The 16,139-nt window shown below is 40.3% G+C and overlaps 1 protein-coding gene across 1 annotated transcript in view; it reads right to left on the minus strand.

Annotated features, from left to right (window-relative positions):
• Positions 1 to 251: 251 nt before the first annotated feature.
• Positions 252 to 16,139, minus strand: part of CPOX (coproporphyrinogen oxidase) — an 18,405-nt gene continuing 2,517 nt past the window's right edge. Inside the window, exons 2-8 of the mRNA XM_029938695.1 lie at positions 15,781 to 16,134; positions 13,518 to 13,661; positions 13,150 to 13,260; positions 12,027 to 12,168; positions 9,699 to 9,917; positions 5,213 to 5,317; positions 252 to 2,271 (exon numbers count right to left, since the gene is read on the minus strand). Of these exons, the coding sequence (XP_029794555.1) occupies positions 2,184 to 2,271; positions 5,213 to 5,317; positions 9,699 to 9,917; positions 12,027 to 12,168; positions 13,150 to 13,260; positions 13,518 to 13,661; positions 15,781 to 16,134 (1,163 nt within the window). The 3' untranslated portion in view covers positions 252 to 2,183. The remainder of the gene's footprint in view (positions 2,272 to 5,212; positions 5,318 to 9,698; positions 9,918 to 12,026; positions 12,169 to 13,149; positions 13,261 to 13,517; positions 13,662 to 15,780; positions 16,135 to 16,139) is intronic.

Consider the following 16,139-nt stretch of genomic DNA (forward strand, 5'->3'; position numbering starts at 1 on the left):
CACCCTGGGCCTCTACTAGACTCAGAATAGACATCAATACGGATTTAAAAGAGAAGTTCATTTTGAGTAACAGCAGAATGATCTATTTTCCAATAGTTATGCAAGTCTGTTTTTTCTCCCATAGTCTCATCTGTAAGAGGAATAGGTTATTGAAAAGTATGAAAAACTGATACCCTGAAAATTTGAAATTTCATCTTAGTTGAATGCCCAGACCTGACAGCCCTATATACAACTAAATAGACTAATAGATCTACATGATAAGGGAATTTTTATTGTGCAAAGTGAACTGAGGTTTATTTTAACATTTGTTCCTATATGCCTATACATTTTTTCATTTAATCTTTATTGAAGTACAAGACATATACACAATAAAATTCCATGTTGTTCAGTGCCAAGGTCAATTAGTTTTGGTAAATGTAAACAGTCTGGTAACCACTGCCACAATCAATACATAGAACATTTCCATCCCCTCAAAATACTCTTTGGTTTCCTTTCACAACCAGTTCCCCAGCCCTACCCCCCAAACCACTGACGCGCTTTCTCTTGTTCAAGTTTTGGCTTTTATAGGTTTTCTCGTACTACAGTCATAGAGTGAGTCTTCTTTTGTGTCTGGCTTCCTCCCCTTGGCATAATGCTGTTTTGCTATTCACCCAAGTGGTTGTTCCTTTTCACTGATGAGTAGTATTTTCACATACTGATACATCATCCTTTGTTTATCCAGTCATCTGATGATGGGTATCTGTTTTGTTTCTAACTCTGGGCTATTGCGAATAAAGCTGCTACAGAAATCTGAGTGCAAAGCTTCTATTTTTCTTGGATAAAATACCTATGAATGAGGAATGGTGGTTTTAGTACTAAAAAATATTTATCTTCCCTGTATCAATTATCCCTAAAAACTGAAAAATAGGAACATCTCTTGGTCATATTTCATAAAATTTATCAGCAGATCTGTTGAAAGATAGTTGAAGAGTCTATACATTTCCCAGCCCTAAAGAGTCACACACAATCACATACATGTAACATATCCCAATATGATGCTTAATAATATGTAGGAAGATACTACTCCTTACAAACTTCAACATACTATGAGTAAAATAAAACACACTCATTATATGAACAAAGAAGACACACTAAAAATTCTGTCGTGATTTTCTCTTAAGAACAAAGAGCTACAAAATCTCTAATTTAAAAAGAGAACAACTTTAATTAGTCCATCTTACAGAGAAATATGATTATAAAATGTCTGCATGCTTCTCACACTAGTTACGCTGACTTTAATTAAGGAAGGAAAATATTTTTCATTTCCCAAATGAGAAACATTTCCTAACTAACAACATTCTCATGGTTGTTCTTAGTCTAAATTTGCATATAGAAATGTCTGGAATAGAAAATTTTAAATATCAGACTCCAGGGTTATAAGCTTTCACATTCAAAAGTGCAGAGAAACCAACATTAACAGAATAGTTCTACAAAAATCAGAATCACATCTTAGATGTTCCTTATTTAAGTAACAGTGATGTCACTTTAGAGTTAACAACTACAGGGAATGACTGAACTGTAACACATGCAGAGATTTAAAAAATTTCAAGTGTTCCTAAATATCATTATAAAAATAAACATTTTACAATATTAGGGTCTCCAGAGAAATATATATAAAGGTTATGATCAACAAAACTTCAATCATGACAAAGTAAACGTTTTACCTTCGTTTCAAATTGCTTTCAGAAATTGTTATGAAGTCTCAACCTCACTGAATTCATGAAAATAAAAGTTATCCCACCACAGATTTTTGGCAGCAGAAACTAAAACTTTAAAAGAGACATAAAACGAAAATAGCACAAGACGTTTCCTGACACACATTATATTTAGGTTCCCTTAACTCAACACTTGGAAACTCAATTTCGTATTTTGTAAACTAGTTGTAGAAAATGATTCTGAGACTATAAATGAGGTTTTTATCAACCCGTTGACTCTGACAAGCTACCATTTCACCACCTATCGCTGGCAGCATCCGATGCAAACTTGTAGTACTTAACACACTTCAGTGCCTGCCAAGGAAGCAGACAGCTGAGAGAAGACTGGAGCTTAACCCACAGGTTAACCACACAGTGGCAATGCCGCAGGCCGGTGGGACGGGGTACACGTTGTGTCCCCCAGGCTCCGGGCAGGGCACTCCGCCTGCATTAATGCACCCAGTCTCTCGGATGGCGCAGAACTTCCAGAATTTCCGCTTCTTTGGAGTTCTCTGCAGGTGAATGCATGTACTCCCATCTATACAGGTCCAAAACAAAAGCAAAACATGTAGTAATAAGAACAATAATAATAAACAACACACATACCTCTTTACATAAATGAAAATTAAAATTCTAGGAGTAAAACATTTCTTATACCTCCTTGTCTCCAATGTACCTAATAGGACTTTCACCCGTTAGGTTTTTAAAAAATATTTGCTGCTAGAGGTGCCTGGTTGGCTCAGTCAGTTAAGTGTCCTGACTTCAGCTCAGGTCATGATCACGTAGTTTGTGAGTTTGAGCCCCACATCGGGCTCTTGCTGACAGCTCAGAGCTTGGAGCCTGCTTCACATTTGGTATCTCCCTCTCTCTGCCCCCTCTCCTGCTTGTGCTCTGTTTCTCTCTCTCAAAAATAAATAAATGTTAAAAAAACATGTCTTGGGGCACCTGGGGGGCACAGTCAGTTAAGCGTCCAACTTCAGCTCCGGTCATGATCTCATGGTTCATGGGTTTAAGCCCCGCGTAGGGCTCTGTGCTGACAGCTCAGAGCCTGGAGCCTGTTTCAGATTCTGTGTCTCCCTCGCTCTCTGCCCCTCCCTTGTCCATACTCTGTCTCTCTCTGTCTCAAAAATAAATAAACATTAAAAAAAATTTTTTTAAATATGTCTGAAAAATATTTGTTGCTAAGGAAATAAAACATTTTAATAATTCCTGAGCATTCTTTAGCTAGTATTAGTATCTCAGAGCCAAAATACACTTTTACTAGAAACCAGGTTTCATAAAATGTAGAACTACAGATGATCCATAGGCAAACTTTTTTTAGCTTAGTATTTATTCACTTATTTTAATGTGTTACTTTCTATCTATGGCAGTAATATAGGTTTGTCTTTTTAAATAAATTCTCTCTCAGAAAAAATAAGAGTATAAAATGTAAGTGAATAATACCTCAGATAATATACAAATATGGTCCAAATGGTTAAGCTATAGTATGAAGTCTGGCAAACACTGGTTTAGACCAGGTGTTAGTAAACCTTTCCTACAAAGCATCACATAATAAATACTCAATTTTTATTTTTTAAATGTTTATTTATTTTTGAGAGAGAGAGAGACAGAATACAAGCAGGGGAGGGGGAGAGGGAAACACAGGATCCAAAGCAGGCTCCAGGCTCTGAGCTGTCAGCCCAGAGTTCGATGCAGGGCTTGAACTCATATATTGCGAGATCATGACCTGGGCTGAAGTTGGACATGACACTTAGGTGCCCCATATAAATACTTTAATTTAGGCTTTGTGGGGCCACATACAATAAAAAGAAAGAATATTCATCTTTGTTTTTAATAATCCTTTAAAAATATAAAATTCATTCTTAGCTCAAGGGCTATACAAAAACACATCACTAGTGGCCTTGGATTCATCCTGCCCTCAAGTTCGCACACCCTCTGGTATAAACCAGAAGAAGCTAAAAGTGACCTGTCATGTGAACTAGTCAAAGAGTGACTGATAATCCACCCAGATTGCAGCTTATGATGTACCTTATAATTAGGGGACAGCAGTAATCAGGAGGACAACCTGAGGCCTTAAGAACTTATCTCTGGTTTTGGGGCACCTGGGTGGTTCGGTCTGTTCAGCTCCTGACTCTTGATTTTAGTTCAGGTCATGATCTCACCGTTCATGAGTTCAAGCCCCACACTAGGCTCCACACTGACAGTGCAGAGCCTGTTTGAGACTCTCTCTGCCCCTCTCCTACTCATGTGCACACATGCATAGGTTCTCTCAAAAATAATCAGCGTTAAAAAAAAATAATAACTTATCTCTACTTTTTATTCACGTCTCATGTCTAGGGTGGCAGGAACACCTAACGGTGACATGCATGAGCTTTCAGCCCAGGACATGAGATCCCAAGAATAGTTCTATCAGGACAGAGCCAATGCCATTCTGAAGACAGTGACAACTGCACCGGGTACTAGTCCCACCAGGCTGGGTCTGGACGGCAGAACGAGGCAAGGCAGACCTTTAGTGCCATCCAGCATCCATTCTTATTCGGACACTATCCCCACAGAGAAAAGAAGATTCTAGTGCCTATAAAACAAGCAATGGTAATTTTTCTTCTTTTATCTTTTCTATTTAGTCTAGATATACATCATTCTCACCTTCTCATACACAAGTCAACTGTAGATCTTTATTAACCCAATAGCACCAACATAAATATATGTCTTTATTTATTTTTTATTATATCTGTCTTTACACTGCCCTCCCAACCCCATTTTCAAGTAACCCTTCTGGAAGCTCACCACAGAAGCATGTAAAGCACTGAGAGAACACAGAGCATGTGCAACAATCCCTCGTACTTTCACACAAGTTTGATACTCCATTGTGGAGAGTAAGACTTCCTCACGAGTGAAATAATTTCTGACAAAATTAAGTTGAAAAACCTGACATGCTCAAATAAATTTGCTTTGCCCATAGCTCATCCTAGAACATTACCAAGTGGGCCTAGACCTCATCATCCACCTTATCTTCTCACCCTCTCTATACTTTCCCAGCCCTCACCCACAGAACTGTATCATCCATTCTGCCATTCATTCTTTAAAAAAAATCATAATTTTCTGGGGTGCCTGCGTGGCTCAGTCAGTTAAGTGTCTAACTCTTGATCTCGGCTCAGGGCATGAACTTTGAGGAATCAAGCTCCCCTGTCAGATTCTGTGATGGCAGCACAGAGCCTGCTCGGGATTCTCTCTCTCCCTTTCTCTCTCTACCACTCTCCAGTCCTCTCTCTCTCTCTCGTTCTCTCAAAATACATAAACAAACATGAAAAAATCTTTTAATAAAATTAATCTTCCTTAATTGTGATTTTATTATAAAATCAGCAATATCAAAACCAATGAAGTCATTAGGTAAGACACTTGCTGTGTTTATGTCCATGTTTTGTAGTGGTTAGCAGATTGGGAGTGGAGGAATAATTATTATAATGGGTTATTCTTACCGAGCAGTTAGAGGTAAAGACATCAAGATGCTTTCAATCCTGGATCCTGGAGTGAAGAGGCCAAACTTTGTACCTCGATCATATACAAGGTTAAATTCTACATACCTGACATAAAGACAACAAGTAACATTAAGGGCCAGTTAAGTAAAATCTTTCTGAAGATTAGCCCATAATGAATACCTCAAGGGGAGCAGGGGGTGGGGTGGGGGTAGGAGGGCTTCTTCCTGTCCATTGCCCCTCCCCCTCCCAATCAGCTGAACTGGCACAGGGAACTCCAGTCTACATTTAGCTGAGTCTTCTCCATCGGGCCAGGCATAAATAAAAGGGCATTCTACCAACAAACAATAAGATATAGATTCGGCCCTAACATGGTGCAGTTTCAAAACAAGAAGGTTATGTTTTCCAATAAATAAAGAGAATGGACACAAAGCTGAGAGATTTACAGCACAAAAACAATTAAGAAAAAGAACCAGCACCCTTTATTAGGATAGAACAGCTCTTTCTGGCCTTCCCCCATGATCTGAGATGTTTCAGAAGACCTCATTTCTCCGCTTGTAACTTCCATATACTAAGATAGTATAAACTTTCATAACTGAAAGGCCAAGCACAGCTAACAGCAATCTATTAATAATTACTAATATATTCTAGATATTCTCTTTTCCTAAAGTAGTTGATAGGACTGATAAGCATTCATATAATTCAATCTTCTTGCACTTAATGGCAATTGAAATAAAAAGCAGTTGGTTGGGTTGCAGGGCTCAATTTTATTTTCCTAAGAAGAATATCCTTAGCATCAACTAAAACTTGGTTCAGTAAATTTGTTTTCCATTAACTGCCATGGTGTCAGATCTAAACTCTGTTTAGCTGAAAAAAATCTGTGATTGGCTTTAACATCACAGGATCTCTTGTAAAAGGTTATTTAAGCTTCAAAGATAATTTTTACTACTCATAAGAATTTAGAATGACTGGTCTGCAGCGCCCACTGCTCAAGCCACCGAATGGGTGGGAACAACCACTGAGTGGTCTTGAGCTGCTCTTCTTCAGAGAGACAAAACAGAAACAAGGTTGACGGAAAATAAACAGTTTCTAAAAAAAAAAATAGAATTTAGAATGATCTATACAGCTGAAAATTCACTGAAGGGACCCCCTTTCAGATCATTTTTCAACTCATTCAGAAACCACTTTCTTGGTCTAAACTTCCCTCAGGGGGCACCTGGGTGGCTCAGTCAGTTAAGCATCTGACTTTGCTCAGGTCATGATCTCACAGTCTGTGAGTTCAAGCCCCCTGTCGGGTTCTGTGCTGACAGTCAGAGCCTGGAGCCTGCTCATTTGTTTACCCGCTGGTTCTTCTTTAATCACATGTGGAGGAAGATATTCTCTAGAATTCCACAGCACTTCAATTTTTAGAAAACACCCTTCTGTGTGCAAACTTGCCAAATGCCTTGCGAAAATTTAAATACATTATATCAATGGATCCCTTTCTAGTCTTCAGCATTTATTTATCATGGATTAAATTACATGCATTAATAACTGTTTAATACCTTCTTATATATCTGTTTCAAAAAATAATTTAAGTGAAACTTCTTAATTTCCTCCTTGCTAAGAGCATGAAAAAGAATTTGTCTCTCAGACACCTTTTTCACCCCAATGCTGACTTTCTGAAACATGATATTTAATGGACGGCTGGGATTCTCCAGTTTTTACTGATGCCTCTTTCAAAGACTCCTGTATGGAACTCCCTAAGTGAATTTTCTGTAAGGCTCCTTGAACTGCTTTCCTTTTTTGAGTGAAGGATGCCTCTTTCTGACATTAACCTCTCTGACTCCAGATTTCACTTAGTTCTGATCTTTCTGATCCTTATCATGCATTTATCCTTTCTGAGGTACCTGTAAACCATGAACCTTAGCCATTCCCTTCAACTTAACAGATGCCTAAACTTTATCTCGTTTCCCTTTCCTAAAATACAACAAAACAACAGTAAGTTAAAAATTTTTGTTTCTCGGGCACGTAGCTGGCTCAGTCAGAAGAGCATGTGACTGTTTACTGTGGGGTTGTGAGTTTGAGCCCCATGTTGGGTGTAGAGATTACATACATACATATACACATACACACATGCATTTTAAAAAAAGATCTTTAGTGTCTGTTCTTCAATGAAAAATAAGACTGTAAGAGTGAAGTTCAAGGTCTGGGGAGAGAATGGTATAAGTAGGTAAGAGACTAAAGGAAATTGTCAGTAAGGGACTAAAGTTGAAAAGGAAGCAGCCTGGCCAGAGCAGGGGAACTCCTACTTGGGGTGGAAGGAAGAGGAGCAGGTGAAGGTGAACGTTTGAAGGACGCAGATAGGGCTGTGAGCGCAGCACGTAGAAGGGGACACAACGCTGACCACCGCAGTGAGGGGCTGGGCTTATCTGAAGGCCCAGAGTTTACCGCCATCTTAAGGCCCAGAGATACGGGGTAGAAGGAGGTTCTCAGTGAGAAACACTCACATGCCATGTCACAGAAAATTCATCTAACACTCCACACTCACACCTGACTCAAAAAATACCCAATGTGAAACTCTCAAAATGTCCTGTCATTACATAATGAAAAATCAGAAGAACACAAAACATTATTCCTATATCTAAGAAGTTTTAAGGCTTCCCCTCATTAGTGTTCACAAAACCTGCCAGCCTTGCACATCAAATCCTAAGCAAAACTAGAATATTGCACTTTCTGGGGAGGGAGGAGGGGGGTTTGCAAATTTTCATTGGCTATTTATTTATTTAACGTATAATTAACACTGCTATATTGGTTTCAGGTGTGCAACGTGATTCAACAACTCTATGCATTACTCGGTGCTCACCACAAGTGGACCCTTATTCCCTTCCCCTATTTCAGCCAGTGCCCCCTCACTTCCCATATGGTAACTACTAGCTTGTTCTCTGTATGTGAGTCTGTTTTTCTTGTTTGTTTCTTCTTTGACTTTGTTCATTTGTTTTGTTCCTTAAATTGCACATATTATTCAGCCATAAAAAAAGAATGGCTTTCCTGGAGCCACAGGCAACAACATGGACGCAGCTGGCGGGTACCATAGTAAGTGGATTAAGTCAGTCAGAGAAGGGCAAATACCATAGGATTGCACTCACACGTGGAATTTAAGAAATAAAAACGGCATAGAGTTTTAAATTATCCACTTAGGTATACCTTCCCCACTAAACCGTGAGCTTTTCTTTTCACAGTTGCATGCTATACTCACATTTGTAGCCAGGATAGTGCCTAGCCATAAGAGTATATTAAGGAAATGAAGAAAGGAAGGAATAGTAAAAGTATATTTGAGAAATCATGGGACCAACGAAAGAGTCTCAAAACAGACACATTGAGAAACTTCTAAAAAGAAAACTTAATCAACTTCCATTTTTCCAAATTTTAAATAAGGACCAGATAACACAGGCAGCCATAAGAAAGAATAAACACAAATATTTCTCTTTAAACTTGAAACATTATTGAAGTTGATCTTTTCAGGGACTAGCTTTACCTCCTGAAGCACTTAAAGTTTTTATGTGCCTGAGGCAGAATTAGCATAAATGAGAAAATCCATGTTATAGCCATGGACCAGTACTAGGCATCCAGTTAAGACGGCAGTCAGGAATTGATGTGAGCGGGCAGGGTGGATCATTTGGAGCTGATCTGCAGGTATACCACAGGTGAAGACCACCTTAGGTCACCCAACTACGCTCACCATGCTCAATGCACAGAACAGTGTGGCTGAGGTTGAGTATCTAGAATGAAATACAAACCTGCTTCATCTACTTAACTTCCTTCATGTATGGGAAAGGCTACCAGTCTTGAGGTCATGATGACCTGCTTCCACATCTGGGATCTTTTATTTATCAGCTGTGTAATGTTGGGCAAGAGACTTACTTTTCAGGGAATAAGTTTTATCATCTGTAAAATGAGGATAATTACATTTCTCTTGTAAAGAAAATTAGATGCAATCTGTCTAACATATTGGTTGGCACACAGTAAGGACTCCAAAATTAATAAATATTACCATTAAGTACAAATAATTTCTAAAATGGTTATTTCCATTATAATGACTTCCATGAAACCTTAAAATGGATGGAAAAGTGTGGGATTCCAAATCTACAAAGCAGCAAAAACATTAAATGATGCTCATATCTTGGCAAAAGGCCGGAGGCACTGCTAGAAAACTAAAAGAAATCAGCTGAATTAAATTCACCAAGTACCAATAGATGGCTCCTATGAATCTAATGTACAGACAAATGAAATGAATCTTGCTGTTTTTATACTATTTCACACAAGTCTTAATATTCATTTAATATTTACCTAGTTATAAAAGAAGTTCGAGTTAGTACTAATACAGCTCTAACAAAGTAACTGCCCAAGACAACACACCACCCACCATTCATTCACCCACCGGGGCCGCTCCACCTCCCCCCACCCCAAGTCACGCACTGAGCCGGTCTATCTCCTGTCGCTCACTCACCGTCCTCTACGCAGCTGCTGCCACAGCTTCTCCTGAGGGGTGAATGAGTCATCACAGTGTTTCTTCACAAGGGGAATATATGAAGGAACCACAGCCTGGGCGCAGCTCTGCACGAAGCGAAACACTTCCTCCTTGGATGGTGAGTCAAGGTCATCAAAAAAGATGCCCCCGATGCCCCTCCGCTCCCCACGATGGACTATAAAAAAGTAATCATCACACCTGGAAAACACAGTACGGCCATGTCAGGGATCAAAGTGGGAAAAAAGCATGAAAATCAATGTGAGTATTTCAGCTTATCCTTGTCTAATACCAAAGCAGCGTCCTTACCTTTTTGCCCAACTGTGAAATAAAACTAGGGCTTCAGACAGATTTCCTTTAAGTAGCACCCATACAGCAAATGCTTTCATCTGCAAAGCAAGGACTATAACACAGATCTAAAGGATGTGGAACTCTAAGAACTTTAGTGAAAAAGAAACAGAATCCAGTATTAATAGTGTATTTATTTATTTATTTATTTTGAGAGAGAGAAAGGGCATGCACGCTCTCAAGCACAAGGAGGGCAGGGGCAAGAGAGTAAGGGAGAAAGAGAATCTTAAGCAGGCTCCATGCTCAGCACGGAGCTGGATGCAAGGCTCGATCTCAGGACCTGAGCTGGAATCAAGAGTTGGACGCTTAACTGACTGAGCCACTCTGGCGCCCCAATAGTGTATTTCTTAAAACAAGTGATGCTGCTGCCTTCAGCAGCACTGGGGCTTTTCAAAAGACAAGACAGGAATCCCCTACCAACACCACCAACCAGGTCGGACTGGGCACCAACCCGTCAGCTCTCAAGTCACATCCTTTATTCACAAAAGGAAGGCACAGCAAATAATCTCTAAGGCTCCTTTCGGCTTCTCTCATAATATATATGAGAGAAGGGCTGGTGGAAGGAGACATTCAGAGAATGAATACGGACATGAGAAAGGTTAGCCGTGGGAGCCAGCACATGCAACTATCAGTCTGTTCCTGAGTCTTTCCCTCTTCTGTGCCCACTAGAGCAGGTGTCCTAAATGTCATTTCCTAAATGCTCAATTTGTAGAACAGTTTACATTGCATCTACATTCTAGATGATCTCTATAAATAGAAAAACTTGTACAAACAAAAACTAAAAGCTACCTAAAAGGTTCCATTAAAAACAGCCTTAATAGCATAAACCAACAAAACAAAACAACAAAAAACAAAACTGGTAGCAGATGCAAATCCCTAGAACAGATGCAATGGTATACTTCACCTTGACTGTGACTTGTTGGCTGTCCTTTACATGCACATTTTATTAACATAGTTGAAGCTCATCCTGGGTAAGGCTGTGAAGTCAGATTTAACCAACTCACACTATTTCAAAATCGCCAGGAAATTACGAAATTTGCTAAGTATTTATACTAAAAACTTCTTTTTAACTAACCTGCATTCTAGATGTCTTAGTAACTAATAGCACTCAGATAGTCATCTTAAAGTGGCAATAAAAGGAAACCAAAAAAAGAGAATGTCATCCAAACCATCCTCTTCCCAGAAGGATGCTGATTTATGAGGGAGGAAAAAAAAATCCCTCCAGCTTACATTCATGCTTCCACAGCTGTGCAATTTTCATAGGTAAAATCAATCAAAAGAAGAATATATCTTTTCTGAGTACTTTGAAGCTGAGCTCCTTACTCTTACATAAATAATAGCAAGATTCCACAATTATTAGCTCTACAAGCAACACACACAAAAAAACCCAAAAGACACCTAAACCTCTTCTGTTCTTCCTTTTTCAAGAATGTCAATTAGCTCTAGGCAGAGCTCTTCTTGCAAACAGTATATTCCTAGATTCCCATTTCAAATCTGCCAAATATCCTGGATCTCCTCACAACTCATTTGTTTCCCTTTTCTTTATCATTAGAGTTTCCTTCACAATGTTTCCAATCCCAGTCTTTTCCTTATCCAAATCTCTGGTGTATCTGCATCTTTTCCTAGTAGTTCTCTGACCCTTCCCATGTCCTAGTATTTCCATGACAACAGCAGTTCTCATCTGGGATGAGACATTAAAAGTCTACCCCAGGATTAAAAAGACTCTAATTAATATTCTAAATCAGTTGGGATCAAAAAATGTGCTGCTACTCAATTATTCAAATATTCCTAAGTAAACAACATAATACAACCACTTCAAACTGATATCCTCTTTCTGGTGGGCAAAGGAAGCAGATCAACCTTCATAAGCTGAAAAATGTATTCAGTGACATAATGTTGCCTTCAGGATCTACAGAAGGAAGGAAGAGAATTTATTTTAGGTGTTATGATACATTTACCTACCATTTTTTAAATTTAGGGTAGAGATCAGGACCATGCTGGTCACAAGCCTCCTTTAGAGTTTTGTGAAAATGGACAGCGTCCTCTTGGTTCAAGTATGTTGGAGTAAGGTCACACCCGCCGCCAAACCACCATAGCTTGCTACCTACAAAATCAAGACGTGTGATTTCCACGCAGACTTTGAGATGTAGCACACTACTCAAGGTATTAGCAAACTTAATTTATCAGCTTAGTTTATTAAACATGAAGTGGGTGACAATCAAAAAATATTTAGGGGCACCTGGGGGGCTCGGTAGTTTAAGCATCCAACTTTGGTTCAGGTCATGATCTCATGGTTCGTGGGTTCAAGCCCCGAGTACAGACAGCTCTGAGCCTGGAGCCTGCTTCAGATTCTGTGTCTCCCTCTCTCTCTGTCCCTTCCCTGTTCACACTGTGTCCCTCTCAAAAGTAAAGGAACGTTAAGACATATATATGTGTGTGTGTGTGTGTGTATATATTTATATAACTAAATGTATCTCTGAATGGCCAGTAAAGCCTAAGCAGGAAAGAAAAGGTAAAAGAAGTAGGAAATCAAAAAATGAGAGAGTAGAGTAGAACGGGGCAGGAAAATGTTAGGCATGGCAGTGAATGATGAAACACCACATGGGTGGACAGGAAGTAGATCTCAACTCTGGCTGCATCAGAATCACATGAGGAGCATAAAATGCCTCTGCTGGGACCTTATCTTAAACCCACTGATAACACGCTGGTGACTAGCAGAGCAACGCATGTGGAAGACATTTTCACATTTTTCCAAAAGCAAGTTTTCCATTTCCACCTAACCCTTGTACATGAGGTTTTCCTTTGGATTTCCATTCCTGTGCAAAGAACCCTATGTGCATTTTGAAGCTGAGATTCATTAAGTCATTTCTTCTGTGTTGGAGGGAATATGGGGAAGTTCAGAGCCCGGCCAATGCTATTTTCACTTTCTACCTCTCCTGCATAATCCATTGGAGCTGCCAAGGAATAAGGCTTCACAAGCCTCCTGAAAACCCCATTAAGATTTATATATTCTTTCTCACATTCAGATTATGCCCCCTAGCTTGTTTTAAAATACATATTTGTGCACAGCTCCAGGGATGCTTACCATCAGCTTCCTCTACTTCAAAGTATCTGTAGTTGAAATGGATAGTAGGAGCATGAGGATTCTTGGGGTGGATAACAGAGCTCACACCCATAGCAGAAAACGGCAATTTACCTGGAAAGCAAAACATGTACTGAACTCCACTCAGTCACTGGGCTTGAATAACTCCAACGTGGTTTCTGGACCAATTTCCAAAAGCTGCTTTTTGTCTCTTAAAATACAATTTTTAAAAAGTGTGAACATGCTTCTCTGACATGTGCACCAAATGATTTTTTTTTTTTTACAGAAGCAATATTTATTGTACAAACAGAACTCATGGGAAAAGAACAATTTGCGGGACTTTTAAAGGCTGCTGAGGCTGCCTGATTTACCATCTTTCGTCTTCAGAATTTTCCCTCTGCTTCGCATTTGTTTCGCTGCCTCCTCAGAAAGATTTCCATGAACAACAGAAACGCTCACCCCAGCCTTTTCAAAAACACGCCCGTCTTGAAGTACGCAGCTGATGCCACCACCTCCTATTTATAGAGATATAAAATGAGGAGAGAAAGTAAGGGTATATGCAAAGTCAAAAACAACCCTGGCGTGAAGGTGGTTGGATTAGGAGTGATTTTCCTCCTCTAAACTGAGGATTTCTTCTATATCTAAAATAAATCACCGGAGGGGTGCCTGGGTGGCTCAGTCTGACTCTTGGTGTCTGTTCAGGTCATGATCTCAAGGTTCGTGAGATTGAGCCCCCACCCACGGAGCTCCACGCTGATAGCTGGAAACCCGCTTGGGACTTTCTCTCTCTCTCCCTCCCTCCCTGCTCCTCCCCTGGGCAAACTCGCTCTCTCTCTCAAAATAAGTAAACTTTAAAAGTAAAATAAAATCACTGGAATATTTCCCCCTCAAATACTACTGTTCACAATGGCATCCACTGGTTATGATATAGGAGAGAAGTCTGAAGTTAAAAATAGGTATGGGTGTGTTTGAGAAATGTTCTACTATTCCTGAGTTTAAGAGCTCCACACCACTTCAGTTGTTTTTTCTCAGTGCTGTGTGCCATTTAATTTTGTTTATAGGCAATTAAAAAACAGGAGACATTCAAACTCTTCAGGGATTTGGGACCTTAAGCTGAATAAGAAACACATTAATATTTAGGTATATGAAATTTATTATTAATAGTTTTTTTTAAGACATTAGAGTTACCACAATGGCAACTGTTCATGGAGGTACTTGTCTTTGTTTTATTTCTAAGAATTTTTAGAGCTGGGTGAGACATAAGATTATCCAGTACAATGCCTGTACATTTCAAATGGGAAAGAGAGGCCCAGAAAGACAAAACACCTTATCCAACATGACATAGCTGGCAAGTGGCCCAATTTGCCTTAGTGCTTTCCATGCATCAGACAATATTTTAAGCACTTCATATACAACCATCCCTACATCCTCTCATATATTATCTAATCTCATTTCATAGATGAGGACACAGAGGCACATAAAAAAATTAAGTAACTTCTGAAGGCCACACACACAGTTACTCTAGTACTTATGGTAGGGTCTTGGTTCAATGGTCTTCGCTTGAAAACATTATAAGATGGAAAACACTATAAAAGACCAGATTTAACCTCACTTAATAGAGATATGACAGCATCACAGTTCAAAATCTACTGAGAAGAAGGATGCTGAAGTATTTCTAGCTAAGAAGTCAGGAATTCTTCAAGTTTATGACCAAGATGTGTGGTTTCCCTATATAGGTAATAACATGGTCATAAATACATGATTCTATAAAAGATGGATTTTCTTTATGGAAGTATAATTGACATATAACATTATATTAGTTTTGGGTATACAACACAATGACTCAATATTTGTATCCATTGCAAAATAAGTCTAGTTACCACCCATCACCACAGAGTTACAAATTTTTTATCTTATGATGAGAATTTTCAAGATCTACTCTCTCAGCAATATATGCAATACAATATTCTTTACTGTAACCACCATGCATCCTATGACTTATTTATTTTATAACTCAAAGTTGGTCCCTTCACCCATTTTGCCCATTACCCTTGCCCCCTCCAATCTGAAGTGGGTTTTGCCATCGGAAGGAAAGACTCCTAGCAGGAAATCTGAGGGGTGCATTTGGTAGAACTACTGACAAGCCAAACAGTTCGTGTGCGACTTGGGAAAAAGACTACTGACAGACACAATGGCACCTCAGAGGAGTCTGACCAACACTCAGCAAACAGGAGGCAAGTTAATGTTTCCATCTCTAACGGAGGAGAATGGGGAACGCACTCAGAGAAGCGGATAAAATGTGAGGAAAACCGATGCTCAGTTACAACTTTGGACATCCAAGCCTGTTGGCCAAGAATAACCCTAAAACCATTACAAAACATGTCCTTATAAAACCGCATGGACTTCGTAACCTACAGTATTAGAGTGACAGCCGGTCTGCATCCAGAGGTCTGCAAGCAGCGGTCTAATGACCCTTACAGTGTCCATCTCCCTAAAGGGGTCACTTCTAACCTAGCAGCCGCTCCGTAGGTACACATTTCCTAGTCCCAGCCCCTATTCTCCGTCATCTGCTGCCAGCGACCTAAATCCCGATCTCTGCCCCCGCGTCCACCGACCGCGAAGCGCCGGCCTCACCTTCCTTCCTCTCCCACCGGTCCACCGAGAAGCTGGCGCCCCCGTCTACCTGTGCCAGAGCCTGGCACACTTGGGCCTGGGTCTCCAGGATCAGCAGCTCCATCTTGGTCTTCATGTCGCTCGGTCTACCCCGTAGCTCGTGCAGGTCGGTCACAGGCGAGGCCATGAAGCAGCTGCAGCGACGGGCCAGCTCGTCCTCGTCCTCAGGCTTCCCAGACGAAGAGCTCCGCGCCCCTGAGCTCTTGGGCACCATCTCCGCCCGCTGTACGTGCCCGAAGGCGGCGGCGGCCAGCCCCGCCAGCCCGGCCAGCCCGGCCAGCGCCGTGGTCACGCCGGCCCCCAGCCGGGGAGCTCCTCCC

This window comes from Suricata suricatta, chromosome 5 (assembly GCF_006229205.1).
Source record: "Suricata suricatta isolate VVHF042 chromosome 5, meerkat_22Aug2017_6uvM2_HiC, whole genome shotgun sequence".
NCBI lineage: Eukaryota > Metazoa > Chordata > Mammalia > Carnivora > Herpestidae > Suricata > Suricata suricatta.